The sequence below is a fragment of the Wasmannia auropunctata genome, unplaced genomic scaffold (assembly GCF_000956235.1).
Source record: "Wasmannia auropunctata unplaced genomic scaffold, wasmannia.A_1.0 LD336069.1, whole genome shotgun sequence".
Lineage (NCBI taxonomy): Eukaryota > Metazoa > Arthropoda > Insecta > Hymenoptera > Formicidae > Wasmannia > Wasmannia auropunctata.
In genome coordinates, this window is record NW_012026821.1 from 1,012,081 (window position 1) to 1,034,956 (window position 22,876).

Genomic DNA, 22,876 nt, shown 5'->3' on the forward strand with positions numbered 1-22,876 from the left:
TGAAATATTAATATTATAGAAAAATTTTACACCATTAATTATATGTATATAAAAAATTTGACAATTTAATATTGGCTTTAAAAAAACGCGTACAATTGTGGGATGTATGTTTAATAATATTCGTAAACTAAGAAAGACAAAATCGCTCAAGGAAACTTACTTTGCAATTGAGAAAAATGTGATAATAATAGTTATTATACCTATTTCAACGATAATTCGAGGTAATATTTAAAATCTGTTTAAGAATAAAGACTGCCGTTTATCTTTTCAGACATTTTTGAAAATTTTCTTTGTCGTAGATATATTATTAATTATATTCTGCAATAATATTATACATATTACATATTATGTTTTTTTTTTTTTAAGTATACATCTCTTTGTCAGTTGCCGCTTATTGATTAATTATTATTGATCTGAAAGAGAAAAGAAGATGGATATGAGGTGAGATGGATAATACGTTGATTGCGAAAATTAAAACATTGCATCGGTGTCGAAAAGGTCATAAATTTTATTAAATTCTATGTTCACAAGTCACGCAATAATATATTACATAAGAATGCATAAAAACACGTCAAATCCATTAAACACTTACATATATATACGTGTAACGATAACGCGTGATAATAAACGGTAATTCTGAGAAACCACTGTACAAATGACATGCGCAGCGCGTGAAAAACGATTATTAATAATTACGTATTAATTGCGACAATCGCGTAACAATTCGTAGATTCGGATAAATATCATATACATTATGATTGATTCTGATATCTTTCTCTCTTTAGTTTTCTCTTTTTGTTATGCTCTCTCTCTCTCTCCCTTTCTCTCTCTCTCTCTCTCTCTCTCTCTCCCTTTCTCTCTCTCTCCCTCTCTTTCTGCAACTTTGCGATTCTCTCTTCCGTTTTCCTCGTTCGTACTCTCGCGCAGAACAAGTCCGACGAGTTTTTATCCCCGTTGTTTCCGACACTCCAGAGATGCCTGCCATCGTGAGAATAAAGACAAAGAGAGATGTTACCGGTACCAATCGCGCGAATGCTGTTATTCTTCGATTTCGTAAAAATGTATGAGGATGTAAAACACGCTCAATTTTATCATCGAGTATTACCTTTACGAGTGGCACAGTTAGGATCGCATTTATCCTTCGGGATCTGAAGTAGTAATTAACACGAGATTTCCTGTTCCGTATATCAATATTATATATTATATAAAATGAAAAGATATTACAAAAAAATAAGGAATAAATAGATAAATTGTATAGAGTTACTTTAACCGGGATTTTTTAATTTTATTAATCACATTTGCAAAAACTTTAATAATATCTTTATTATTATATATTTCATTGGCACGTTTTATGTAAATCACAGATCCAGAGTTCAAAGGAAGCGATCTACACGCAGCTAATTATATATAATTTAAGTACGCTTATAAATATAAAGAGAGTATTAAATTAAGTTGCTTTAAGTGTCTAAATATATTGTATATATGTGTATTAAAATCATTCCGATCACAGAATATCTCGGATAAGTATAAAAGTAATTTAATCTGAGGCAGATACGTCATTATTAATCTAAAAACGGATTCGTCTATAGATTACAGTTCCGTGTTTAGCCAAAAATCTATTGTCTTAAATTCTAATGTATTGTAATTTTAATCTTACGCATTTCATCGTATCGAGCGAAATAATGTTCGATCTGCCTCCAATAAGCGATTTGCAATACGAATACTTGCCCTTACACATTTTCTAATAAATGCACAAGATTGTTTATCCATTTTCAAAGTCGAACTAATTTCGATTCTGAGAAGAGCTCTAATATACAATACATAATTTTTAAGAATACGTTAAAATTTATAACTCGTGATTATAAATTTAAACGTATCAATAGGCAGTTGTTATGATATATACTTATATAATTTTTTTTAAATTAATTTAAAATTCTCGTCAGAAATTGGGCAATGTCATATATTCGCACTGGTTACGTTTCTTCGTGAAACATTTAAATATAAATCGGAGTATTACGTCGCTCTTATGGCCAAGCAAACGAGTGTCTCCTCGTTTCCTCATCGGTCTGCTTCGTCGTATCACAATGTTTAACTGAAGATCAGCATGTCCCTGGTGTCAGCTGATGCCGACGCGTGACTTGAAGCCGAACTTTTTGAATCACCGTTCAATGAAGACGCGTTGCTGGATGCGTCGGCTTTCGCGGATCCCGATCCATCGGTGAAGGCCGACGATTTGCTGTCCGCTGATGCCGATCCACCGCCGGACGCGATCGCGTTGGAGGACGCCTGAGCATTGGCGTTTGAGCCTGCGGGATAGCGAATCATTTAATTACGATCAGTCCCGACGCCACAGCATCCGCCATGGATGACGCTGACGCCTTGAGCTCGGGGCTTAGGTCTGTGGAAAAGTGAAACACGAAAAGCTCTGTTATGATCGATGATTTCAATGGACATACAAACACAAATTATGAATGTGGAGCGTCTGATAGATGGGGCACCCGATGGATTTTCCTATCGGAATGCTGAAGTCTTTTTTATCATCTTTCCATCCAATAGCATTCGTAATCCATGAACGAAGATGCTGGAAGCGTGCGCGATAATGTGATACTTGATGTTCTGCTACTTGGAAATTTTGCGATGAACGATTCGTGAACACGGTCATTAATCGACAATGATATAAGACTCTGAATAATTTTTCATCTCTTAGAATACGCGGAATAAATTATACGCTGGGGATTGTTAGGAGAGACGCATCGTTTGTTCGATGATTCGTCTGAACGATGGATATTTACATATAATAGGATGTTACGTGTCAAAGACGTCAACAAGGCATTACATAATGACGATAACAATTAAAAGAAGTTATGTTTATTCTTAATGAAATAGTAACTATTTTAGCAACCAATTTTTTAAAAACACATATATACCTCCTCCGACTGATCCGCCGTATCCGCCTTGACCACCATATTCTCCGGCATGTCCTGTTCCTTTAATGCCGTTTCCGTATCCACCAAGGACACCACCGGAATTTCCAGCTTGAGCATTGGCATTACTATTGGCATTAGCATTGGAAGAACCTCCGCCATATTCACCGACGATTAGAGAACCACATTGTATACATCCACCGTGACCACTGGGCGAGCCTCCGCCGAATCCCTCGTGACCTCCAGATCCTCCGAGAATAGTTCCATGACCGCCGGCGGCTCCGGCATTGCCGTTAGCGTTGGCGTTAGCGTTGGCGTTAGCGTTGGCGCCGGAAGAACCTCCAGCATGTCCGCTGGGAATGTTTGTACCACCGTTTCCAAATCCACCGCCGCCTTGACCACCAAAAGAGCCTCCGCCGAGTCCTCCGTGACCTCCGGATCCTCCGTTGAATCCTCCGTGACCTCCGGATTCTCCGCCGAATCCTCCGTGGCCTCCAGATCCTCCTAGAATAGTTCCATGACCGCCGCCGGCTCCGGCATTGGCATTAGCATTAGCGTTGGCACCAGAAGAACCTCCAGCATGTCCGCCGTGAATGTTTCCACCAACGTTTCCAAGTCCACCACCTTGACCACCGAAAGATCCTCCGCCGTATTCCCCGTGATTTCCAGATCCCCCGTTGAATTCTCCGTGACCTCCAGATTCTCCGCCGAATCCTCCGTGGCCTCCAGATCCTCCGAGAACGGGTCCATGACCGCCGGATCCTCCGAGAATAGTTCCATGACCACCGGCGTTAGCATTGGCGTTAGAATTAGCACTAGACGAACCACCTTGTCCTCCGTATCCACCGAAGCTCGGACCGGTTCCGTGACCTTCATAACCACCAAGAACCATTCCTGAAGAACCGCCATGTCCGCCGGAGCCTATCGGATGTTCTTTTATCGGTCCGTATCCTCCTCCGACACCACCGGTTCCAGCGCCGGCATTGGCATTGGCGTTGGCGCCAGCATTGGCTCCGAGCGGGCCCGGGAATCCTACTCCGGATGATTGTCCTGGATATGTATTCGGAATGTTTTGTTTCTGGCCCAAAATGTTTTGACTTCCTGGATAAGTTGCGCCTCCTCCGCCATTGTGGGACCCGCCATTAAGAAATAAATTATTCGCGCCTATCGGTTGTTCTCCAGCAGCTTCAGCATTAGCATTAGCATTGGCATTGGCATTGGCATTGGCACCGACATTGCCACTGGAAAGTGGCGTGCCGGGATTCAGAAAAATATTCTTGGAGCCATCAAACGGCTCTTCGTGCCCTGATTCTGCTGGGTAACTACCTCCTTGTTGATATCCACCGTATCCACCATTACCGTATCCTCCCAGAACACCTCCGCTGTGTCCGCCCGCACCTGCCTGAGCGTTAGCATTAGCATTGGCGTTAGTGTTAGCGTTTGATCCCCCAAAAAGATGGCCTTTATATCCAGGAGTCTCTTGAACGCCGCCATGTCCATAGCCATTAGCTGTAAAAAAATATTTTAAAATGTAATTTTTTTAATTATATTTATATAACATAACATTATACATTATATGATATAATACATATATGAAAACATGACGTTACAGATATGAAAACTATTTAAATTATCACGTGATACGAAAGTCACGAAGTTCATGCTCTCAGTCTCAGTCACGCATAACGTCAAATTCTTCGTTCCGTGTCTTTTCCATTTACAGTGCGTGTCAGGATGAGGAAAACAGCGAAAGTACATTATCAGCAGCGTCCTTGTTTCTTGTTGTCATTACAGGAATGTTCTATTAAATGTATACCGAGATTTTCAACCTTCAACTCGACTATGGCAAATGTAGAAAATGTCTTCCGGTTTACATATCCTTGAATGCGACTTCCGTCCGTTATAAAATCTGTACAAGATGTTTCGATCGGCGAAGTAAAAAAGGTACACGAAACGATGCACATTAATCACATAAATTAAGTAAAATTAGTTGTACACAAAGAAACAGATTATTCACAATTAAGTATCTCGAGTAGCCGTTATTAAATTCTAATTCTGGCATCAGTTAATTACCACCATTGTACACCCTACGATAAGATATACATATATATGACGAGTAACACAGCGAAGTAATTAATTATTGACATATAACTTCCATGAAGAATTACATAAAGAGAGTGTAAAAAATTCATGGAACTGTCATCATAGTTAGTATACATTAGAATTTCAAGACGGTAATCGTGCGATGACTTTCAAATGCGCTCGATCATGAAGTGTCACCTGGATTAGGCCCCGATTCCTCGATGATGATTATCTCGATGGGCTGTTGCTTCGGTTTACCGCCATAATGCGGTCGACGGTGTTGGTGGTGATGGGGAAGGCTCGGACGATAATACGGCGGATATTGCGGGGTTTCCTCGACAACGACAATCACATCTTCTTTACTAGGTGGCCGGTGGGGTATCGAATGGATTACAGACGGGGTTGGTTGAGAGATCGGCAGCGTGTTTACGGGAATGACTTCTATTTTATCTATTTCTCTGCCAGGATATTTGTTGGGGATCACATTTACGCCGCCACTACCTATGACGTTCGCACCCGCGTTCGCGTTAGCGTTAGCGTTGCCGAAAGTCTGGGGTCCAGAAAGTAGTCGGTGGGGTATCGGATGGATTGCAGACGGGGTAGATTGAGAGAGCGGTAGCGTGTCTACGGCAATGACTTCTATTCTATCTATTTCTCCGCCAGGATATTTGTTGGGGATCACATTTACAACGCCACTACCTAAGACGTTCGCATGCGCGTTCGCATTAGCGTTAGCGTTGCCAATACCCTGAGGTCTAGAAGGATAATAAGAGGGACCAACCGGATGCCCTCCGCCATTGCCGTTGGCGATGGCATTGGCATTCGCGTTTGCGTTAGCGTTAGCACTGGACTGAGAGCCACCGTAACTTCCGTAATTCGGTTGATTGACTTGTTGATGAGAAACGCCAGGATAATAACCGCCGTTCCCGCCATTGCCAAAATACCCCCCGGGGTTTCCCGAAGAACCTATGTTAAAAGCATGTCATTCATTAACGTGTAATGTGTTATTGATGATAATAATATGATAAGAATGATAATAATAAAAATAAAAACACGAGCGTATAAACAGAAATCTGAATAAGAAAATTAATTGTTAGAAAATAATAAAATAGTTACAAATAATTAAAAACTGAAGTTATCAAAGTATTATAACACATAGTAAAAACAATTGAAATTTTGTTAAGATATCTTGTTAAAAAGCTTCTTAAAAATTTATAATACCTTCAAGATATCCCACATAAAAGCACGAGATATTTTTATAAGATATAATTATTATAATGTACAAATGCAGAACTCAGTTTATCCATATTCCATTTATATAAACAAGTTTGTATTCAGTTCCAAATATACAAACTCATACCTGAGCTCTTATTATCTGAAGATAATAAGAATTCGACTTTAGTTTTCTGAACATCAGCTCTTATTATCGGAACTAAAAAGTCCGATAATCCTCCCTCGATCCGAACTATTTGGTTATCGGAACTATTTTGTTCTTTGATATATTCAAATAAATAAAAAGTTCTACTGTAAAAAAATTTTATGGTAACTGAAACATATTCGAGACATTTAGAATTTCAGTAGAATTTTCCATAGATTTTTGACTGTTGTGTGAGTTACTTCGACATAAAATTCTACTTAACCGCACGTTAACAAAAGTTTAAAACTATAGAAACATGTCTTTATTTATGTACATACATCAGATACGCGAGCCTACCTTGTGCATTAGCATTGGCAGATGCTTGCGCATTCGCGTTCGCGTTCGCACCACCGTATCCGTGAGCTTGAGCATCTGCTTTTGCTGAAGCCGAAGCTGAGCCACCGGCGCTGTTCGCCGATGCCGATGACGAGGCCGAGGAGAATCCACCGCCAATCCCGATAGGCCCGATATTCAGGTTTCCTCCCAATGACTGAGCGTTGCTGCTAGCCTGAGCATTGCTACCTTTAGGCCTGAAGACTCCTAACGGATCCAGTAAACGGCCGACGTTGCTGCCATGGATTAAATCGCCTAATACACCTTCACAAATAAAATACTATAAGTTGTCGAAGATATTAATTGATATATTATATTTACTATTTTCTGCACGCTTCACAATTTTTTGCTTTCATCTGTTAATTATTCTAAAAATTTACTATCCTGCTACAAATATTTAAATTTATCGGAAAAAAATCAATGGTGTTATTTGATTTTTTTTTAATTTCGCGAAAAGAACAAAAATTATTTTGATATGACACAATTTTCTCAAACCGGGAATGATGTCATTATTATATAAATATCTGAAAATCAATCTGGCATAAATTTTCTTTGAATTCGTCGTAAAAAAAAAGGAAAAAAAACTTCCTTTTAATTTGAAACTCACCAGGTCTCGCGGAGACGTTTTTAATCAACAGCAGCACCACCACCGGCACCAAACATCTAAACAACCTCATAATGATTTTCACTTTCGCAATTAAACGGTTCGTCTATCACACACAGTATTCCTCCTTGTTTTTTCTGTCTCGCCGATATCTCGATGGTCGGAGAGTCAAGAGCGACTGAAGCTCTCGCACGAGGACAACAACTTATATACGACACACGCGTGGATTTTACGTCGAACAATAATTGACCCTCTCTTTCTCTCCTCGTAGCGTTTCCAATGTGATCCAGTGCCTTCGTTTAGGATTCTCTATAATCTTTCATTTCCACGAAATCAATATCGATTTCAAGAAGTATTACATTTTGAAAGCAATATATATTATACTTTTACGCTAAAAATTAATACAATTTTAGCGTTAGAGATAATCGTTACATTAAATATCTATTTCGAAAATGATTGGTAAAAGCTGATCAAACGACAAAAATTTTGCCGCTTGACAAAACAAGATTGTCACTCATAATCAAGGTCCGCTTATTTCGATGAAGTATTTTATACATTTTTAATCTCAAAACTTATTCCTTTCCGTCGATTGAAGAATGATTAAACAGGAACATTATAATAAAAAGAGACATGTTTGGGTGATCTTATGTTAGCTTTAACTATTATTAACAAATAAATTTTCAGAAAAGTATAAAAAAAAGAAGAAAAAAAAGAGAAAGAAAGGGTGAAAAGGAAATTATATTAGATTTATTTAGTTTTTTCTTCTTAATTTTTTAATGCATCTGATTAAATAAATCAATTTTCTTTTATAAACCATTTAAAAGTTCCTTATTTGAAAAAATAATTACAAATATTGTTATTAAAATATTATTTCTGACAAAATAAAGACGTATTATTCTCAGCTTTTGCATAAGCATAATAAATTAATTTAATACAAGAAAAATATTGATTCCCAAACAGTTTTAACGATGTGACAAAGTCATTTGCAATTTAAGCAGTTAAGATGACATATCTCGTATGCACGTGTACGGATTTCACTGAATTCTGTCTCCTTTTTATATCGATGACTACTGCAATCAACAATCTTAGATAAATGATTAAAGATATTTCTTACTTTATTTTTTTTGAGGATGTGAAATTATAATTATATAAAAAACATTCAAGTTTCTAAAGCTTATTGACTTACAAACGACATTTTAATTATTTTGTTAATCGTGCAAGAGAAACATTTTAATAAAAGCTATGCTCGTATAACCATGTCAAAATTTATAAAATATGTTTTTAAATCTAACATCTCTTATACAAATTAAATATAACGTCTCTTATACAAATTATTAATAATTTCGTTGATTCTTCTGAGAAAGAAATCTTTCGTGCAGCAAAGAAGAATTCAGAAAAAAATTTGGCTCATAAAAATACAGACAAGCAACAGCCAAATGCAATAAAAGAGGAGAATTATTATTCTTTTTCTCTATTTTTCCACAAAATTAGCATAAATGATGGTAATCAACTTACGCAGATACACGTCGTATGTAAGCGCCATCCGTGCATCTAAAAAAAGATTGCAAATTATATACATGCGATGTAGTTATAATTGAGGAAAATTGATAACAGACATAAAATTGACAATATTAACCAGAAATATTAATGTCTTTTCCATATTTTATATCACTCGCTAAACGTTCATAAAAAAAATCAAATTTAATAATCATTATCAGAAACTATATTATATGAGAATTGAATATAAAAAGTAAATTAAAATGCAGGGAAAAACCAATGAGTGCATGGAAGTAACGACCTGGATGATTTGAAATAGGGGAAATAAAAATTGCAGTCCTCGAAACACACTCTCTTTTGCAATGACAAACGAATCTTGATGGCTTCAACGATGAGGTTCTACAATATATAGGTCAAGGAAAGAATATAATAAAGCGGAAAAGAAAGATAAATTCTGTTCGAGTTTTTTTCAAATTTGGCATATTTAATATATTATTATATAATTATATTGGTACACTTATATAGTTAAAATATTTAATTTTTTTGCAAGACATTTAATCTTAAAGTTTAAATTAAAAGTTTGATCCTATGTAATGTTTAAACTTGGCTGCTACGGTTTTTTACAGTATTAACATCTTTATAACATTATAATCTTTTATAAAAATTTAAAGTGCTTTACAGATGATATTTCGTCGAATATTTTGGAAAATTATTAAATAATATTGCTTACATTTAGCCCAGGGATCAGTTATTGTAAATTAGTAATGCTTGCAGTCAATCAATTAGCACGAAGCAGTAGTCGATTTAACCAGTCACAAACACGATGCTATTTCACAGATTCTATCTTCCAGCTTCTTGCGAAACCTGTATCGTTCCGGTTCTTCAAGGTCAGGTTCAATGACTGGCCATCGATGAATTAACAACTGCTTGTAGAAATCTTTGGGTAACGCCCAAAACTCCTAAAATTTATAAAAATTACGACTTGCAATTTAGCATCAGTAATATTTAATTTAGTCGTACAATATTACATTCACAAATGCAAATATATTCTTTATGTCTATCAAATTTTGTTGTACATATTGTTATGTAATATTTTGTTTTAACTAATTCTGTAATTGGATATTGAAATCATTTATACTAATTTTATGGAAAGATTAAGAGAAAATGATACACTTTCTTTTTAGCATTCAGTTATTGCTTGTCTATATTTATGAATCAAATTTTTATAATAATATATGTGCAAATGAAATTTAAAATATATAATATAAAAGAATATTTATCTCACTTATAAATAGAAACTCTAATAATTTCTGAGGAATAAACGAATAAGACAGTGTGAACGTTTTCTTTTAATGTACTAAATTCATTTGTTATCAGTTAACATATGTAACTGTTTTACATAATTAACTGCAAATTTCCCTGTTAGAAAAGGGGAATCCTTTGATCATAAATTCAAAAACTGCATTACTCAGAATTAGTTGAATAATCAAACGGAGCTCGATTTCGTTCCAAGTAGATTTGCAAGCGACCGGAAAATAAACAATTATCTTTGACGATAATACGGTCGGCCTCGTTGCTAATCATAAGCGCACATAGATGTTCGTATACGTGATGGGCGTCCGATCTTCACTTTGTGATAGTAGTTCGTTATTTCCATCTGCGTCATAATATGCGACGAATGACGAACGTGAATGAGCTGCTTGATTCCTATATGAGTGAGTTTTTCAGCTAATAACTTTCTAATCTTTAATTCAAGTTGCAATTTCATGTCAACTGGTCCATGAGGGACTAATCGTGCATTTTAACTTCGGGGAATCCCCATGATACAACCAAGGCAAGTTTGTGTCAGCTTGTAAAGTAAACGACATTTTTATCTTAAAATCATCTGTTTAAACCCTTAATATAAAATTATTAATATAAAAAAAAGTTTTTATACCTTTTATCATATCAATCAATGATTTAATAATTGACGGTTTAATTAATAACTTGATGCTCAGAAAGATACATGACGCAAAAAAACAATGATTTGGTTGATGCTGTAAAATGAATAAATCAATATTAAATGAATCGAGAATGTCAATATTACGGAATAAAGTCACATCGTGAATGTAAAATCCACGGGGAATCTTCGAGCATTTCTAATGACTCACCCTATTACCTGTGCAGCTCAGCCGAGCGACAAAATTTGGTGTCAGTCAGGAAAACCCAATCGTTTGGCTTACGTGCTTTAACTGCGGTATTTACTATACCTGACGAGACACGACGAACAATGACGTAATTCATGTATTCTCGTGGGCGGCGGACTTATTAATCATCCATTGTTTAGAACTGAATTGTTACTAATCATCGAAAATTTACAGCAATAATGTATAACGTATCACATGTCACATGCTTCAGTCAAGATGCTAATTAATTTATAAAATTACTAAAGTAATTATATAAATTTTACAACTGAATTTGAAACCAAAACTGTTGTTCAAAGTCTTTTTTAAAGTTTTCACTGATATATAGTTTTATAGTTTTTATTAACGTTTTACAATGTATAGCTTCTTTAATTATTAACGTCGATTATCGTATGTCTTATTCATTTATAATATGTTATGTGTGAATCTTTTGCATGCATCTTTTTCAGTGTATCTTACTGTGTCAATCATCAGTACAGTAACGTTTTGTTACATCTTCTAAATTGCAACAATTATTCGCGCTTGCTTGGAGCTGTTAGCGCGCGTATAGAACGTGTTTGACTAGTGTAAAAAATCACTGATATTGCGCGCAATGTCGAGGTCAAAGCCAATCTTTATTTTTCAATATTATTATTTATTGCTTCTTCCTAGTCACGCATTCTATATTCTTCGTAAAGATATTACGCCACGAAAGCAGGAAACGTTTAATGTTTATTTGACGATCTATCCGTTATTATCACGACGATTCATGCATTTCTGTGTATTTTATGATCATTCGATCGATACATTCGTTATTAAATAATAAATATATCAAAGATTAGAATTTAACATCTTACAATTAAATATAAATGCATAATGTATTTGTATTTGGTTATATACCCAATTATTTGCAAACTTTTACATTTTCACTGTGTATATAACGTCAAATGGAATTATAATTTTTAACAATTGTGGATTACGCATTATAAATATTCATAAATCGTCGAGACATTTAATATTTACAGATTAAATTTAACAACTGTCGTTAATATTTATCTAAAATTATTAATATTAAAAATATAAATGTAGTAATCAAAATAAAGACAAACCATGTTTTGTATTTGATACTTTATTTCATAGACAGAACAAGTACAGAGGTGGATGCAAATACTTGGTCTGGATGGAAAAATTATACAAAGTATTTACTAACTACAAATAACGTCTTTTTAAAGGTAGGGAATTTGAGATTGTTGAATCTCTTAATAATTGTTCAATTAAAAACCACAGCATAATATCATGCACATATGTTAATATGACTTCATAGAAAAGTACGTAAAGGTTTCGTCATAAAATACATGTCTTACTGTCGCATGTCTACTAATACTGCAATTAATTCTCACGAATAGATCATGTAAAAAAATTATACGTCTCTTAATATGGATTATAAACAGTTTTATCTTATATAAATTCTATTTTTTTATTAACAAAAAGTTACGGAATCATATATCCACCTCTCACATAAAACGATTACGTTCTCACGTACGTATAATAATGTTATTGTCACATCTTTTGTTCATTTCATCAAAATATAAGATCAGGTTTTCCTCTACGTAAAGCGATCCTAATTAATTCATTCGAAAATAGTCGTCTAATATACGTAGCATATACATCGCTACATTAGCGTCAATCTTAATTGTTAGTTAACGCATTTGCGAAAAATTGACTTTTCCAGCCTTTTTGCATCTGTCGGCACATTTATAATAGCGCAATAACAACAGTATGGCGGTACCGAGTACTCGCTCATACACTGACAAATAATTACATAATTGCACTCGGAATTGGCGTTATCCGTTTAACTATTTATCTATATGGAAACAACATATATACTATTCTATGTATCATAGTCGACATATTATTTGGAAGAGATAGACTATAATATAGTATTCCGTCTATCACGTCAATGCCTAATTCTTTCACTGTCAATGACATAAAAATTATCTGCGCAGATTATCTGTTCTTTTTCAAATAATATAAATGATAAAGTAATTACAAAGGATACATATAATTATAGTTTTAACATAAACGTAAATTGTTTTAAGAACATAGTTAAAAAATAGGAGACATTGTTTATAAAATATTATATGGATTAAAATATTATGTAAAGTAATATTTTTCAAAAATTTCGCTCCTATTGACGTTTCGCTCATATTAACTTGCGAAATAGTAGACATTCTTTTCTAAGACGGATATACATTCCATATCGTCGAAGAATCTCTAAAACTACTACGGAAAACACATTCAGAAAGATATGTTTAACGGACGATTCACGCGCGATTTGTTACGGAGAATTTCCACGAGATAACATCTGTATTTTCCGATTGGCTCGTTATCCATCTATTTATGCGCCATTGTAGAAAAATGCATTACTATTTCTACAATTAAATAGAGGAATAATAAGCGCCACTGTGTCGGGACGATGTATCTTCAATATCTTAAAAATTATTGTTTTCATATTATTTAAATTAAACAGATTTAAAAATATGAGAGAAAGAGAAATTAGAAAGTAAAAAACGGAATTATTGAATAAAACGTTTCTTATAAATACTTTACGTGTATTAACATTAACGTGTACTATATACTTATTTAGATTTTTCAATTTACATAATTCTTATTTCAAACGTAAGCATTTTTCTGATTATGTATTTCGCTGTCTCGTCGCAACATCATTATTATCAACAAATCGATCTCAAACGTTTATTTCCGAAACAGCTATCCTTTTTTCACTTTTAAGGCAGACTCACTCTTACATCAAAAAACATGAAAATTTATTCCTGCTCTGTCGCACGTAATAAATAATACAATTAAAACATTTTTAAGAATTGTTCATGTACTCATGTACATGTATAATTGAGATATAAAGTATGCAATCCGTTGTGATCTATTAATGAGCTATAAATAATTACATAAAGAATATTTTGCTAAAGATTAAACTAAAACTATTTCAATTCTTTCCATAGAAATTCAATTTCTGAAGAACCTTTAGATTCTTTAGAAATTCAATTTCTAAAGAACCGGATAACATTTGGTTTGTATTTTAATAATCTAATTGTACTTTTATTGATCTGATATGTAAATTAGAAATTTTTCAAATGCGAAAAAAATCGAAGCATACCTTAAAGGGTCAATACATAATAATCAATAGTGAAGGATACGAGGTAGAAGTAATGTATAAATTAATGAAATGATGATAGAGTTTCACGGTCTTCTAATACTAAACTAAATCATGAAAAAAAGACGCATACGTAACATTAATCACAGTTAGTTTTAATCTGAGGTTGCTCAATACTGAGATAACTCTATCGCGCGTAAGTGGAACGAGGTCACGTGTTCAAAAAATAATATAATTATTGTTCTCCGTTATTGTCCGTTTAAGGCTGATGTAAATTTTTTTATATTAAAGTTGTTGAAACAAAAATATATATTCACTAATTGAAAATAATTATTATACATATAAATAAGTTATATAGAATAATTCTATATTATACATAATCTGTACGTGTTGTATCATTCAAATAGTAATGTTAAAAAGTATTCGTATTATATAGAATAAAAACGTATTTTTTTGAGACCTCGTTCTGTTATTATTACGATCGATACGTTGTATCTCGTTTCTTTCTGTATTCAACATAAGTTTGAGGCTTTCACATAAGTCCTTGTTCCCACCCTCACCCTCGACTCACTCCAGTTTTGGACGTAAATTCATCATCGTCATTTATCATTCACGATTGCACCGCTGTTTCCGGTGGTTTACGACACGAGTCGTTGTCTTCATTAATGCTCTCATTCTGTTTGTTTTCTAGCTCGGTCTTACGAACGAGAGCGTAGTTGTTCAAATATTCCACTACCTGCATGTGCCCGAAAGTCTCGGCTTCGTCCACCGGTCGTTTGCCCCATCTCAAAATACAATATTTTTAAATTCAGTTGAATGAAAAAAATAATAGTTTGCCAAAGCAAACATATGCAATTTCTTTTCTATTCCGAACGTAAAAATAAAAAATGTACAGCTTTGAAACAGACCAATTATTTATAATAATGGCGAAAAATTTGCTGCCAGAATACTAAATTGTTAAAATAACTTTTGAAACAACACTCAAATCATACCTGTCCTTGGGATCATGTGGGACTCCGCAATGCTCGATCAGAAACTCGACGCAATCTAGATGACCTTCGCTGGCGGCCAAGTGCAACGCGGTTCTGCCGTCGTAATCTGACAGTGTCATATCCATCCCACTCAATCGATGTCTGAAATTACGAGCGTTCGATAATAATCAAAATTAATACGACTGTAATCTAATATATTGCTTTTCGCCTCTGTTAAACTTCACGTTGATACTTCGTGTAAACTCTCTCAAATACAAAAATGTCATATGACAAAAAAATGAGACGCACGCGTTCATCTTTATTAAACAGGTTTTTAAAAGAGTATCTCACCTTCTCATCGCTGTGACGTCACCACTGGCAGCACTGAACAGAAGATTAACGATCGAGAGGCCTTTCGTTTCGTATTTGTGCCGTCTAGGATCTCTCTTATTCGTTGCGTGCTTTAGATTATCGTACCTGTAGTCATAATGTGAAATAACTGAGCAACACAAAATAGACAGAACGAAAAAAAAGAAGTTGAGTTCCAGTTTGTGTAACGCTTGATGTAAATTACAAAAGTTCCAGTTTGTGTAACGCTTGATGTAAATTACAAAAAAACAGAAAATTGAGACAAATTGAAAAAAAGTATTTTTTAATGATAAAACATATAGACAGTACATTTAAATTTGTCTTAATTAAGTCAAACACTTAATTAAGAAAAATAATGTAAAGGCTTGAAATAATTTTTCATAACTGCTAATTAACTTCCTTTGCTTTTCAAGATAAATAATGATTTTTGATGAACTGTATCGTCACCTGTGGAAATTAAATTCGCGCACGAGCTCCTCGCAGAATTGTACACCACGACAGGAATTGCCAAGCGGATCCAAGGGTGGCGACCACGTGCAAATTCCCATGACATTTGGAATTACCACAAGAAGGCTTCCTGATACACCGGATTTCGCCGGTATACCAACCTAGAATATATAATGTTCTTCGATATAGCATTGATTTCTATTAAAGTTTTACGTCGATATTATTAACATCGTACAATAAATAAATTATCCGTGCTATAAGTTGCAAAGCATATTAATCAACTTATATAATAAAGCACAAATTTTTATACTAAATTATAATAATTATATTAAGCCACAATTGTTACTTATGTATCCGAAAAATATGAATCTTTTAATCTTGTATGCTCTTTAAACCATTTATTAGTTAAATTCCCAAAATTACACGTGCATTTCTAACTCACTTTGAACGCGAATTGACCGCTATAATCGTACATGCCGCAGCTGTGCATAAGACTCAGAACATCGCGGACGCTGTCTGGTTTTAGGACCTTCTCTTCAGTAATCGGACAAATTCCGCCATTTGCTAGGGTGGCTGCCATTATTGCCATCGTCTCGCAATTCGCTTCCATGGCGCAGCACTTAATTAAAAATAAAATTTATTGTCAGAGCGTTGCGTATGCACAAGTTACCGAAATAGAAATAGAAGTGGTTTATTCTGATGCCTCAGTATTGTAGGCACGTGAAATTTAAAGACATATACCGCGAATTATATTAATAAAATAATTAAAATGTCATATTTAAAAATTTATATAAAGGAGATTGTTCTATAAAAAGATATAGAAAATTATATTTTCGTGTATATACTCATAAAATATTTTTAAAAAATCTCAATTTTTATTCATAATAATTGAAAAAAAGCTCTTGCAATGCTTTGTTTAAATAACTTCAATAATTACACACTGAAGAAATATTTACCTGAAAATAAAAATCCATAACTTCCTGCAGATTCGTCTTTTCCGGGTAACATTTGTGCTCCCTCATGTAAAATCCTAAAGCGTAATTTCGATCGGCCGCCTCTCGCTCCGACAGAAAAACAGCATTGTTAAAGCCGAGATTCTCACCGCCGGCCAATCTTTTAAAATAATTCATGGCAAAATCGAATTTCTCTGCTAGACCCATGTCCGGCTTGACTAACGTTTTCAGAAGTGAGCAAACCAATATCGCGCCGGCGTTAATCATTGGATTGTGTGGTTTCTCTATAAAGATATCCATTTTTATCAGAAATTGATCGTATAAGTATAAGTAAAAATTTTGAAAATGTAGCAAAATATCAAATATTACTTTATTTTAATTTTTAATTTTTCTCTATTTTTTAATTAAATTTATTTAATATTTTTTATTATTATTCAGATTGCATTAGTTAATCAATACTCACTACTATAATCGAGCACGAGTTCGTTGAAATTTCTACCGGACGGCTCTTGACCAACGTATTGATGCACCATTTCCTGACCCAGCCTGTCCAAGGCTATCGCATAGGTCAAAGGTTTACTGCAACTTTGAAGGGTGAACGGTATTGAGGTATCGCCAATGCTAAATCGTTGACCGTCGATGGTGCACACGGATACGCCCCAATATTCCGGATTCATCCTGGCTAACTGTGGTATATAGGAGGCGACCTTGCCCTCGGTATTCGTCTTGCATTTCCAATAAAAATCCTCTATGTGCTTTGTAAAACCCGACCAATCGGGAATTATGAACTGATGCCTGAACGCTCGTGAGATCAGAACGATATTGGGATTTATGATTCTGAAAAAAGAAAAAGCAACGCATTAGAGATAGTGTCATGTTCATCTTACATCTTGTTAGATATTTATAAATTAGGCTTTTCTCTTTTAATATTTAAATAACATATTAATTATGTTTAAAATTTACAATTCGAAAAAATATATTTCAGAATAAAATAAAAATTCACAAATATTTAAACGTAAAAAAAAATTATGATATTTAGTATAATATTTAATATAATATAAATAATAAAAAAATATATATATAAATCATTATTTAAATCATAGACCTCACCTTCTGAATTGTTCTCTATCTAGTTTCTGCGTTTCATGTGATATAGCTTTAGTGCGATCGCTATTCTTAGCATGCTCTTTCTTAAGATTGTCTGAAAATTCCTGAAGTCGAGGATCATTCTTCCGCAAGCCGGTTATCCTTAACGCCTTAAATAAATTAATATATAAATGTGTCAATTTTTATTGTTTAATAATTATTTCATAATATATCTCTATGAAAATGTATAAAACATACAGCTAAAAACTCCCCCACTGATACAAGACCAGTCTCTTCCTTCTTGAACATATCAAATAAAACATCTTCGGCGTTTGTTGCTTGATCTTGATCTCGAGTGCTGTAAAATTAATTATTAAATAATGGTGAATAACGCATTTATAAACAATGTGCTAATATAATCAACAGATAATTTTTCTCACTATTTTTCTATATTTTAATCATAGATGACAAAACCATATACATCAAAAGACTACTAGATTACTATCATATTTAAGCCATTCTATTGTTTAAAAATTAAAACTAAAATAAACGCATCCCACTTTTTATTTACAAATCTTACTTATAAACGTAAAAATATAACTCACCATGCATTAAATGTTATAAGCAGAATAATAAAATTTATTACTTCAATGCGCAATAAACATAAAGTTAAACATGAAAATGATTATCTTTAATGAAATTATATAATCAACGAAATGGGCACGGAATATTAAATAATGTGCTGTTAACGAGCTATTCATATCACGACGTGCATTAATGTAGCGCATAGTACTCACTACATATAGTGGCTGTCATGAATGAAACTGTATTCGCTGTAACGAAAAGCAAGACAAACGATTTTGCATTAGCGATGATAATAATAATTGTTAATGCGACTGTTACCTAAGAAAGCGCGCCAACATCCGGGTGGACTGATCATTTTTCTTCTCTACCCAGATCGAACACGCGATTTTCGATTTAATTGCGTAATCTTCGGAAAGATTAGCCAACTGAAGATTATTAGAGTTTTCTTTGGAATCGCAATCGATTGACTCGATGTAAGGCATAGTGATTGTCGTGCTTTGGAACTGTTTTATTTCAATTTTGTAAACTTTATTGTTAAAATTAAAAAACACAATATTTTTCAGTGCGTTGCAGCATATCACAAAACACGATTAGGTTACTAGCTTTTTTCATATAACACAATTAAAAAAAATTCACAAGACTCTATTGAATGTAATTGACTTCTTGCGCAAAATCTAAAGAACCGTCTTGTCGACTGGTTGCAATTACTTCGTCGCAGACAGTACCTGGGGTTCTTATAACATTCGAAAAAGAAAAAAGAAACAAGTTTTTAACCTTCGTTTACCCCCCACAGAGTGAAAAAATACATCTCAAAATAGTATCTCCATTTACGTCAGATTGGAGCAGGTGACATCTTGGGAGCGAGAAGCTACATGCAATTTGCATTCGATGACGAACAATTGCAACAAACAGAAACCGGTAACAAATAATTGCTTAGCATATTAGAGTTGATTAGAGCTGGAGCAGGAAGCTCTGTGTAAGGAAAGGCTGACAGGACTAAAGAATCTCTCAGCTGATCGAAAGAGAATTTATGTTTGGGATTTATTATAGGTGCTTAAAATTGATTAAATTATACAATAAATAAAATACTAAATATTTATACAATGTTTAATAAAATTTATTATTAAACTACATTTAAAAAATAAAAAAAAAATATTGGAAACATTTATCTCGTAAAATCATGAATTTACTTTTCTATAAAATCTGAGATTACGTTTTTAATTTTGTCTTTTGCTGTTTTTTATTTTGTCTAGATAGCTTTTTAAATTGTTTTTATAAAAATATAATGTTCAATAAGTTATATAGCTATATAACTACATATATATAGATATATATATATAAAAATATATATATATATATATAGGTAAAGCTTCGAAATTCTAATTGAATAAATATTGAATAATAATAATATTGATTAGACACGCTTAAGAAAAAGATAATCTTACCGAAACGCTTTTCTTGGTAGTTCTTTGAAATCATCAATCGTGTCGATGTATTGACCACTAAATTCAAAATCGTCCATTGTTCTGATTTTAATAATTCCGAATGAAAGAAACACGGCTAATGTCACCACAGAAAATTCATTTTGAAATTATTTTACGGTTTATAACATATTTTGCGATCTCGAGAGATTCTTCTGCTTCAGTTTTTCTGCGACAGATGAAATCACGATCTAAGAGATCGCATGTTACTGAACGGGCTTAAATGACAATAACAACACTCGACCTAATCAATTGCAATGGGTCAATAGATTGCGGTGTATATACACACACGAACACACAGACGATATCGCATAAAAATTTATTGCTACGACGATCACTATGCCTCCTATAGAAAATTCTACGTACATCGTTTGCAAGTTATTACACTTATCCGTCCGCGCATTCGTCTGTGTTCAAATTGCGCGTTTCAGTGTTACGTTACGTTTATGTTTCTACAGGCGGTCGTGCGATACGCGATTAAAAAGATTGAAAAAAATTCTTACGTTACATGTTTATATGAAAAAAATATGAATACTGGAAAAATAGCTCATAGAAATAATTATCAGTCTGTTAAATTTTTTCATATTTTTATTCAATTCTTCGTGACAATTAAACTAATAATTTAAGGAAATAATTTCCTACCGTGTTTGAGAATGTTCTAATTTTGCTGCAGCTTCAAAAGCGGCTTCCAGATATTTTGCTTTCCCGAATCTCGTAGATGCCGGTACAGCACGTTTCTGTAAAATTGTAGATGTTCCGTTCGATGGCAATTAGAAAAGAAAATTTTATAATTATATTTAAGAAATAAGTGAAATTGCGCATTTAATTTGATAGGTTACTTATTTCTTCATCAAATTTGAACTTTCTAATAAAGCTTTCTATATACATGTTAAAATATATATCTATCGCTAGGAGATTACAACAGTTTTCTTATTATCAACAAAAAAATTATTTGGAACAGTTTCTGACTCGAGCATTTTGAGATGGTCGCGTTGAGAGGGATCATACTGGTTGCTAGGCAGCTCTGTATTGATCCTTCGATGAATCAACATCATAGTATTCTAAGCGGAAGCCTACCACGTGTATTTTAATTCGGATCAGTAGGATTGCATGGCATACACACTGGCGTAATGAAAATTGAAAGCCCGGCTAGATTAAAGAGCGAGATTCGTCTCTGAAAGGTCACTCTTGTCGCGCGTCTTGTTATGTAATCAATACTTAGTTATAAGCTTCTAATATATCTTGCGCAGTGATACAAATGTTTCGTTAATAATAAAATCCGGATATCTCTTAACAATTGCAGTAGATAAATAAATAAATAAATAAGATTCTCATAATTTTTACAAGACAATTATTAGATTTTTCAAGATATAATTTAAATAGATGCTTATTAGTACACCACGTGATATTATAATGAGCTTATAATTAAAAATATAAATTATATAAGACGATCAGTCGAATAATTGTAATATGGACCATGTATTAATTATATTACTTTTAGTAATTATCGGCGATTTACTGAGCACTAGTAACTGTAATAGTCTAATTCGAGCGTCTCGTTGGTATAACAGACATATGCGAGCTATAACGTGTCAAAGTATTTTTGTCACCGATATAGGCCATTGCCGCCGCCCACGTGGCTGCAATTGTCGAGAATCAGTAGTCTTTCTTACTTTATATATCCTAAGAGTATGCATCTGAATCACAATATAATGAACAGTTCTAATACAGTTAAATAAACGAGCTAATATCGAGTTTTAGATGTGTTCTATTATTGCGTAATACTTCCGTAAACGCCATGTTTAATATTTCCCCTACTATCTCATTTGCAGAATGTTGCAATTTTCATTCTTGAGAATTTCTGTCATTTAACGACTCCTCTAAATCTTTCTTATTTTTTATATGCTTACCCTGCTGGTGGAATGTAGTCTTCTGACCCCATTTGCCCCGATTCTCACGAGCTTCAGCATCCTGACACCTTGCATTACAACAACACTCAGTGTTAAAACCCTTCTCACTGATAACTTTCTATGAATTTATTCGATAACACTAAATAACAATTAATTTATCATAATTTAGAAAGTCATAAATGATACGAAAACAATTAACGATCTATTCCGTAAAAGCAAGATGTTTCAATTTGCAGTCTAAATCTCATACATTAAATATTTTGCCAAACAAAATCTTTTTTGAAGGCTCAAATTTTTCTGATCGATATCGCGAACGAGTAAATGTCACCATTTCACACTTTAAAACGCAAGATGCCCACTCATTCCTGCACTATTTGATTCACTTTAGTAATTTTTCCTACGTTTCAAAAATCGCTTAATAAATTCTCGATTATTATCGTTCGTTAATTGATTCATCCGTCGCAATTTTACCTGCGACAACGATGTCGCCGGCGGAAGACGACCCTCGACGTCCCGGAGGCCAGCGTCTACTGCACCGAGGGTCGTACAGAAGGTAGGGAAGGCCGGCCGGCGGGACATGCGCGATTTAAGGTTGCTACAAAATTTCGCTATAGATAATCCGGAATATGTCACGGGTTCAGTCGACATATAACTGGCACGAATTATCCCGCAGGAAACAAAACCGCGAAACAGTGTCGATGTTATCTCGAGGAAAGTCTGCTTGTGAATGCAAAATAATTTTGGCGCAAACATCACATTATACATAATATACATTTCAATTATTTAAATTTATGATGCCATATATTGCACAACAAAAATGAAACAAATAACATAATTAAAAAATAAGTACATATTTTCAATATAATATATCAAAATGCACGGATAG

General features: G+C 33.8%; 2 protein-coding genes and 1 long non-coding RNA gene across 15 annotated transcripts; all 3 read right to left on the bottom strand.

Moving 5' to 3' along the window:
• Positions 1-1,297: 1,297 nt before the first annotated feature.
• Positions 1,298-7,535, bottom strand: LOC105450033 (glycine-rich cell wall structural protein 1.8-like). 4 transcript variants are annotated; one of them, XM_011689611.1, is made up of 6 exons: positions 7,364-7,535; positions 6,721-7,020; positions 5,205-5,972; positions 3,618-4,433; positions 2,928-3,416; positions 1,298-2,306 (listed from the first exon to the last, which is right to left on the bottom strand). In XM_011689611.1, exons 1-6 carry the CDS (start codon positions 7,431-7,433, stop codon positions 2,089-2,091), a joined length of 2,661 nt encoding a protein of 886 aa, XP_011687913.1. In that variant the 5' UTR covers positions 7,434-7,535; the 3' UTR covers positions 1,298-2,088. The 4 variants fall into 4 exon arrangements, with proteins under 4 accessions (XP_011687913.1, XP_011687910.1, XP_011687914.1 ...); XM_011689608.1 differs by having other exon boundaries at positions 2,928-4,433; XM_011689610.1 differs by lacking the exon at positions 1,298-2,306 and adding an exon at positions 2,313-2,398 and having other exon boundaries at positions 2,928-4,433.
• Positions 7,536-8,744: 1,209 nt separating this feature from the next.
• Positions 8,745-11,631, bottom strand: LOC105450034. Of its 3 annotated transcripts, XR_974418.1 has the most exons (5): positions 11,008-11,631; positions 10,794-10,893; positions 10,326-10,706; positions 9,588-9,816; positions 8,745-8,911 (listed from the first exon to the last, which is right to left on the bottom strand). It is a non-coding gene; the product is annotated as an uncharacterized LOC105450034 (long non-coding RNA). The 3 variants fall into 3 exon arrangements; XR_974419.1 differs by lacking the exon at positions 8,745-8,911 and having other exon boundaries at positions 9,375-9,816; positions 10,326-10,514; XR_974417.1 differs by lacking the exon at positions 8,745-8,911 and having other exon boundaries at positions 9,375-9,816.
• A 501-nt stretch (positions 11,632-12,132) lies between these two features.
• Positions 12,133-22,553, bottom strand: LOC105450035 (glutaminase kidney isoform, mitochondrial). Of its 8 annotated transcripts, XM_011689615.1 has the most exons (13): positions 22,462-22,553; positions 21,991-22,058; positions 20,723-20,817; positions 18,812-18,847; positions 18,273-18,372; positions 18,039-18,184; positions 17,392-17,765; positions 16,932-17,212; positions 16,418-16,594; positions 15,976-16,136; positions 15,511-15,636; positions 15,181-15,321; positions 12,133-14,973 (listed from the first exon to the last, which is right to left on the bottom strand). In XM_011689615.1, the coding sequence occupies exons 2-13, from the start codon at positions 22,048-22,050 to the stop codon at positions 14,799-14,801; spliced, it is 1,872 nt and encodes a 623-aa protein (XP_011687917.1). In that variant the 5' UTR covers positions 22,051-22,058; positions 22,462-22,553; the 3' UTR covers positions 12,133-14,798. The 8 variants fall into 8 exon arrangements, with proteins under 8 accessions (XP_011687917.1, XP_011687915.1, XP_011687920.1 ...); XM_011689613.1 differs by having other exon boundaries at positions 21,991-22,541; XM_011689618.1 differs by lacking the exons at positions 21,991-22,058; positions 22,462-22,553 and adding an exon at positions 18,918-19,005 and having other exon boundaries at positions 20,723-20,808.
• Between the last annotated feature and the right edge of the window lie 323 nt (positions 22,554-22,876).

Bases quoted from the DNA above. Each gene is read 5' to 3' on its own strand.
- LOC105450033 (XM_011689608.1), bottom strand. From the start codon at position 7,433: ATGAGGTTGTTTAGATGTTTGGTGCCGGTGGTGGTGCTGCTGTTGATT. The intron at 4,434-5,204 runs GTGACACTTCAT...ATTTTTTTACAG, and splicing joins GGAATCGGGGCCTAATCCAG to CTAATGGCTATGGACATGGC. The intron at 2,307-2,927 runs GTATATATGTGT...GCTATCCCGCAG, and splicing joins CGGCGGATCAGTCGGAGGAG to GCTCAAACGCCAATGCTCAG.
- LOC105450035 (XM_011689613.1), bottom strand. From the start codon at position 22,065: ATGCAAGGTGTCAGGATGCTGAAGCTCGTGAGAATCGGGGCAAATGGG. The intron at 17,213-17,391 runs GTGAGTATTGAT...ATATCTTTATAG, and splicing joins ACTCGTGCTCGATTATAGTA to AGAAACCACACAATCCAATG. The intron at 15,322-15,510 runs GTGAGATACTCT...TCGTAATTTCAG, and splicing joins GACGTCACAGCGATGAGAAG to ACATCGATTGAGTGGGATGG.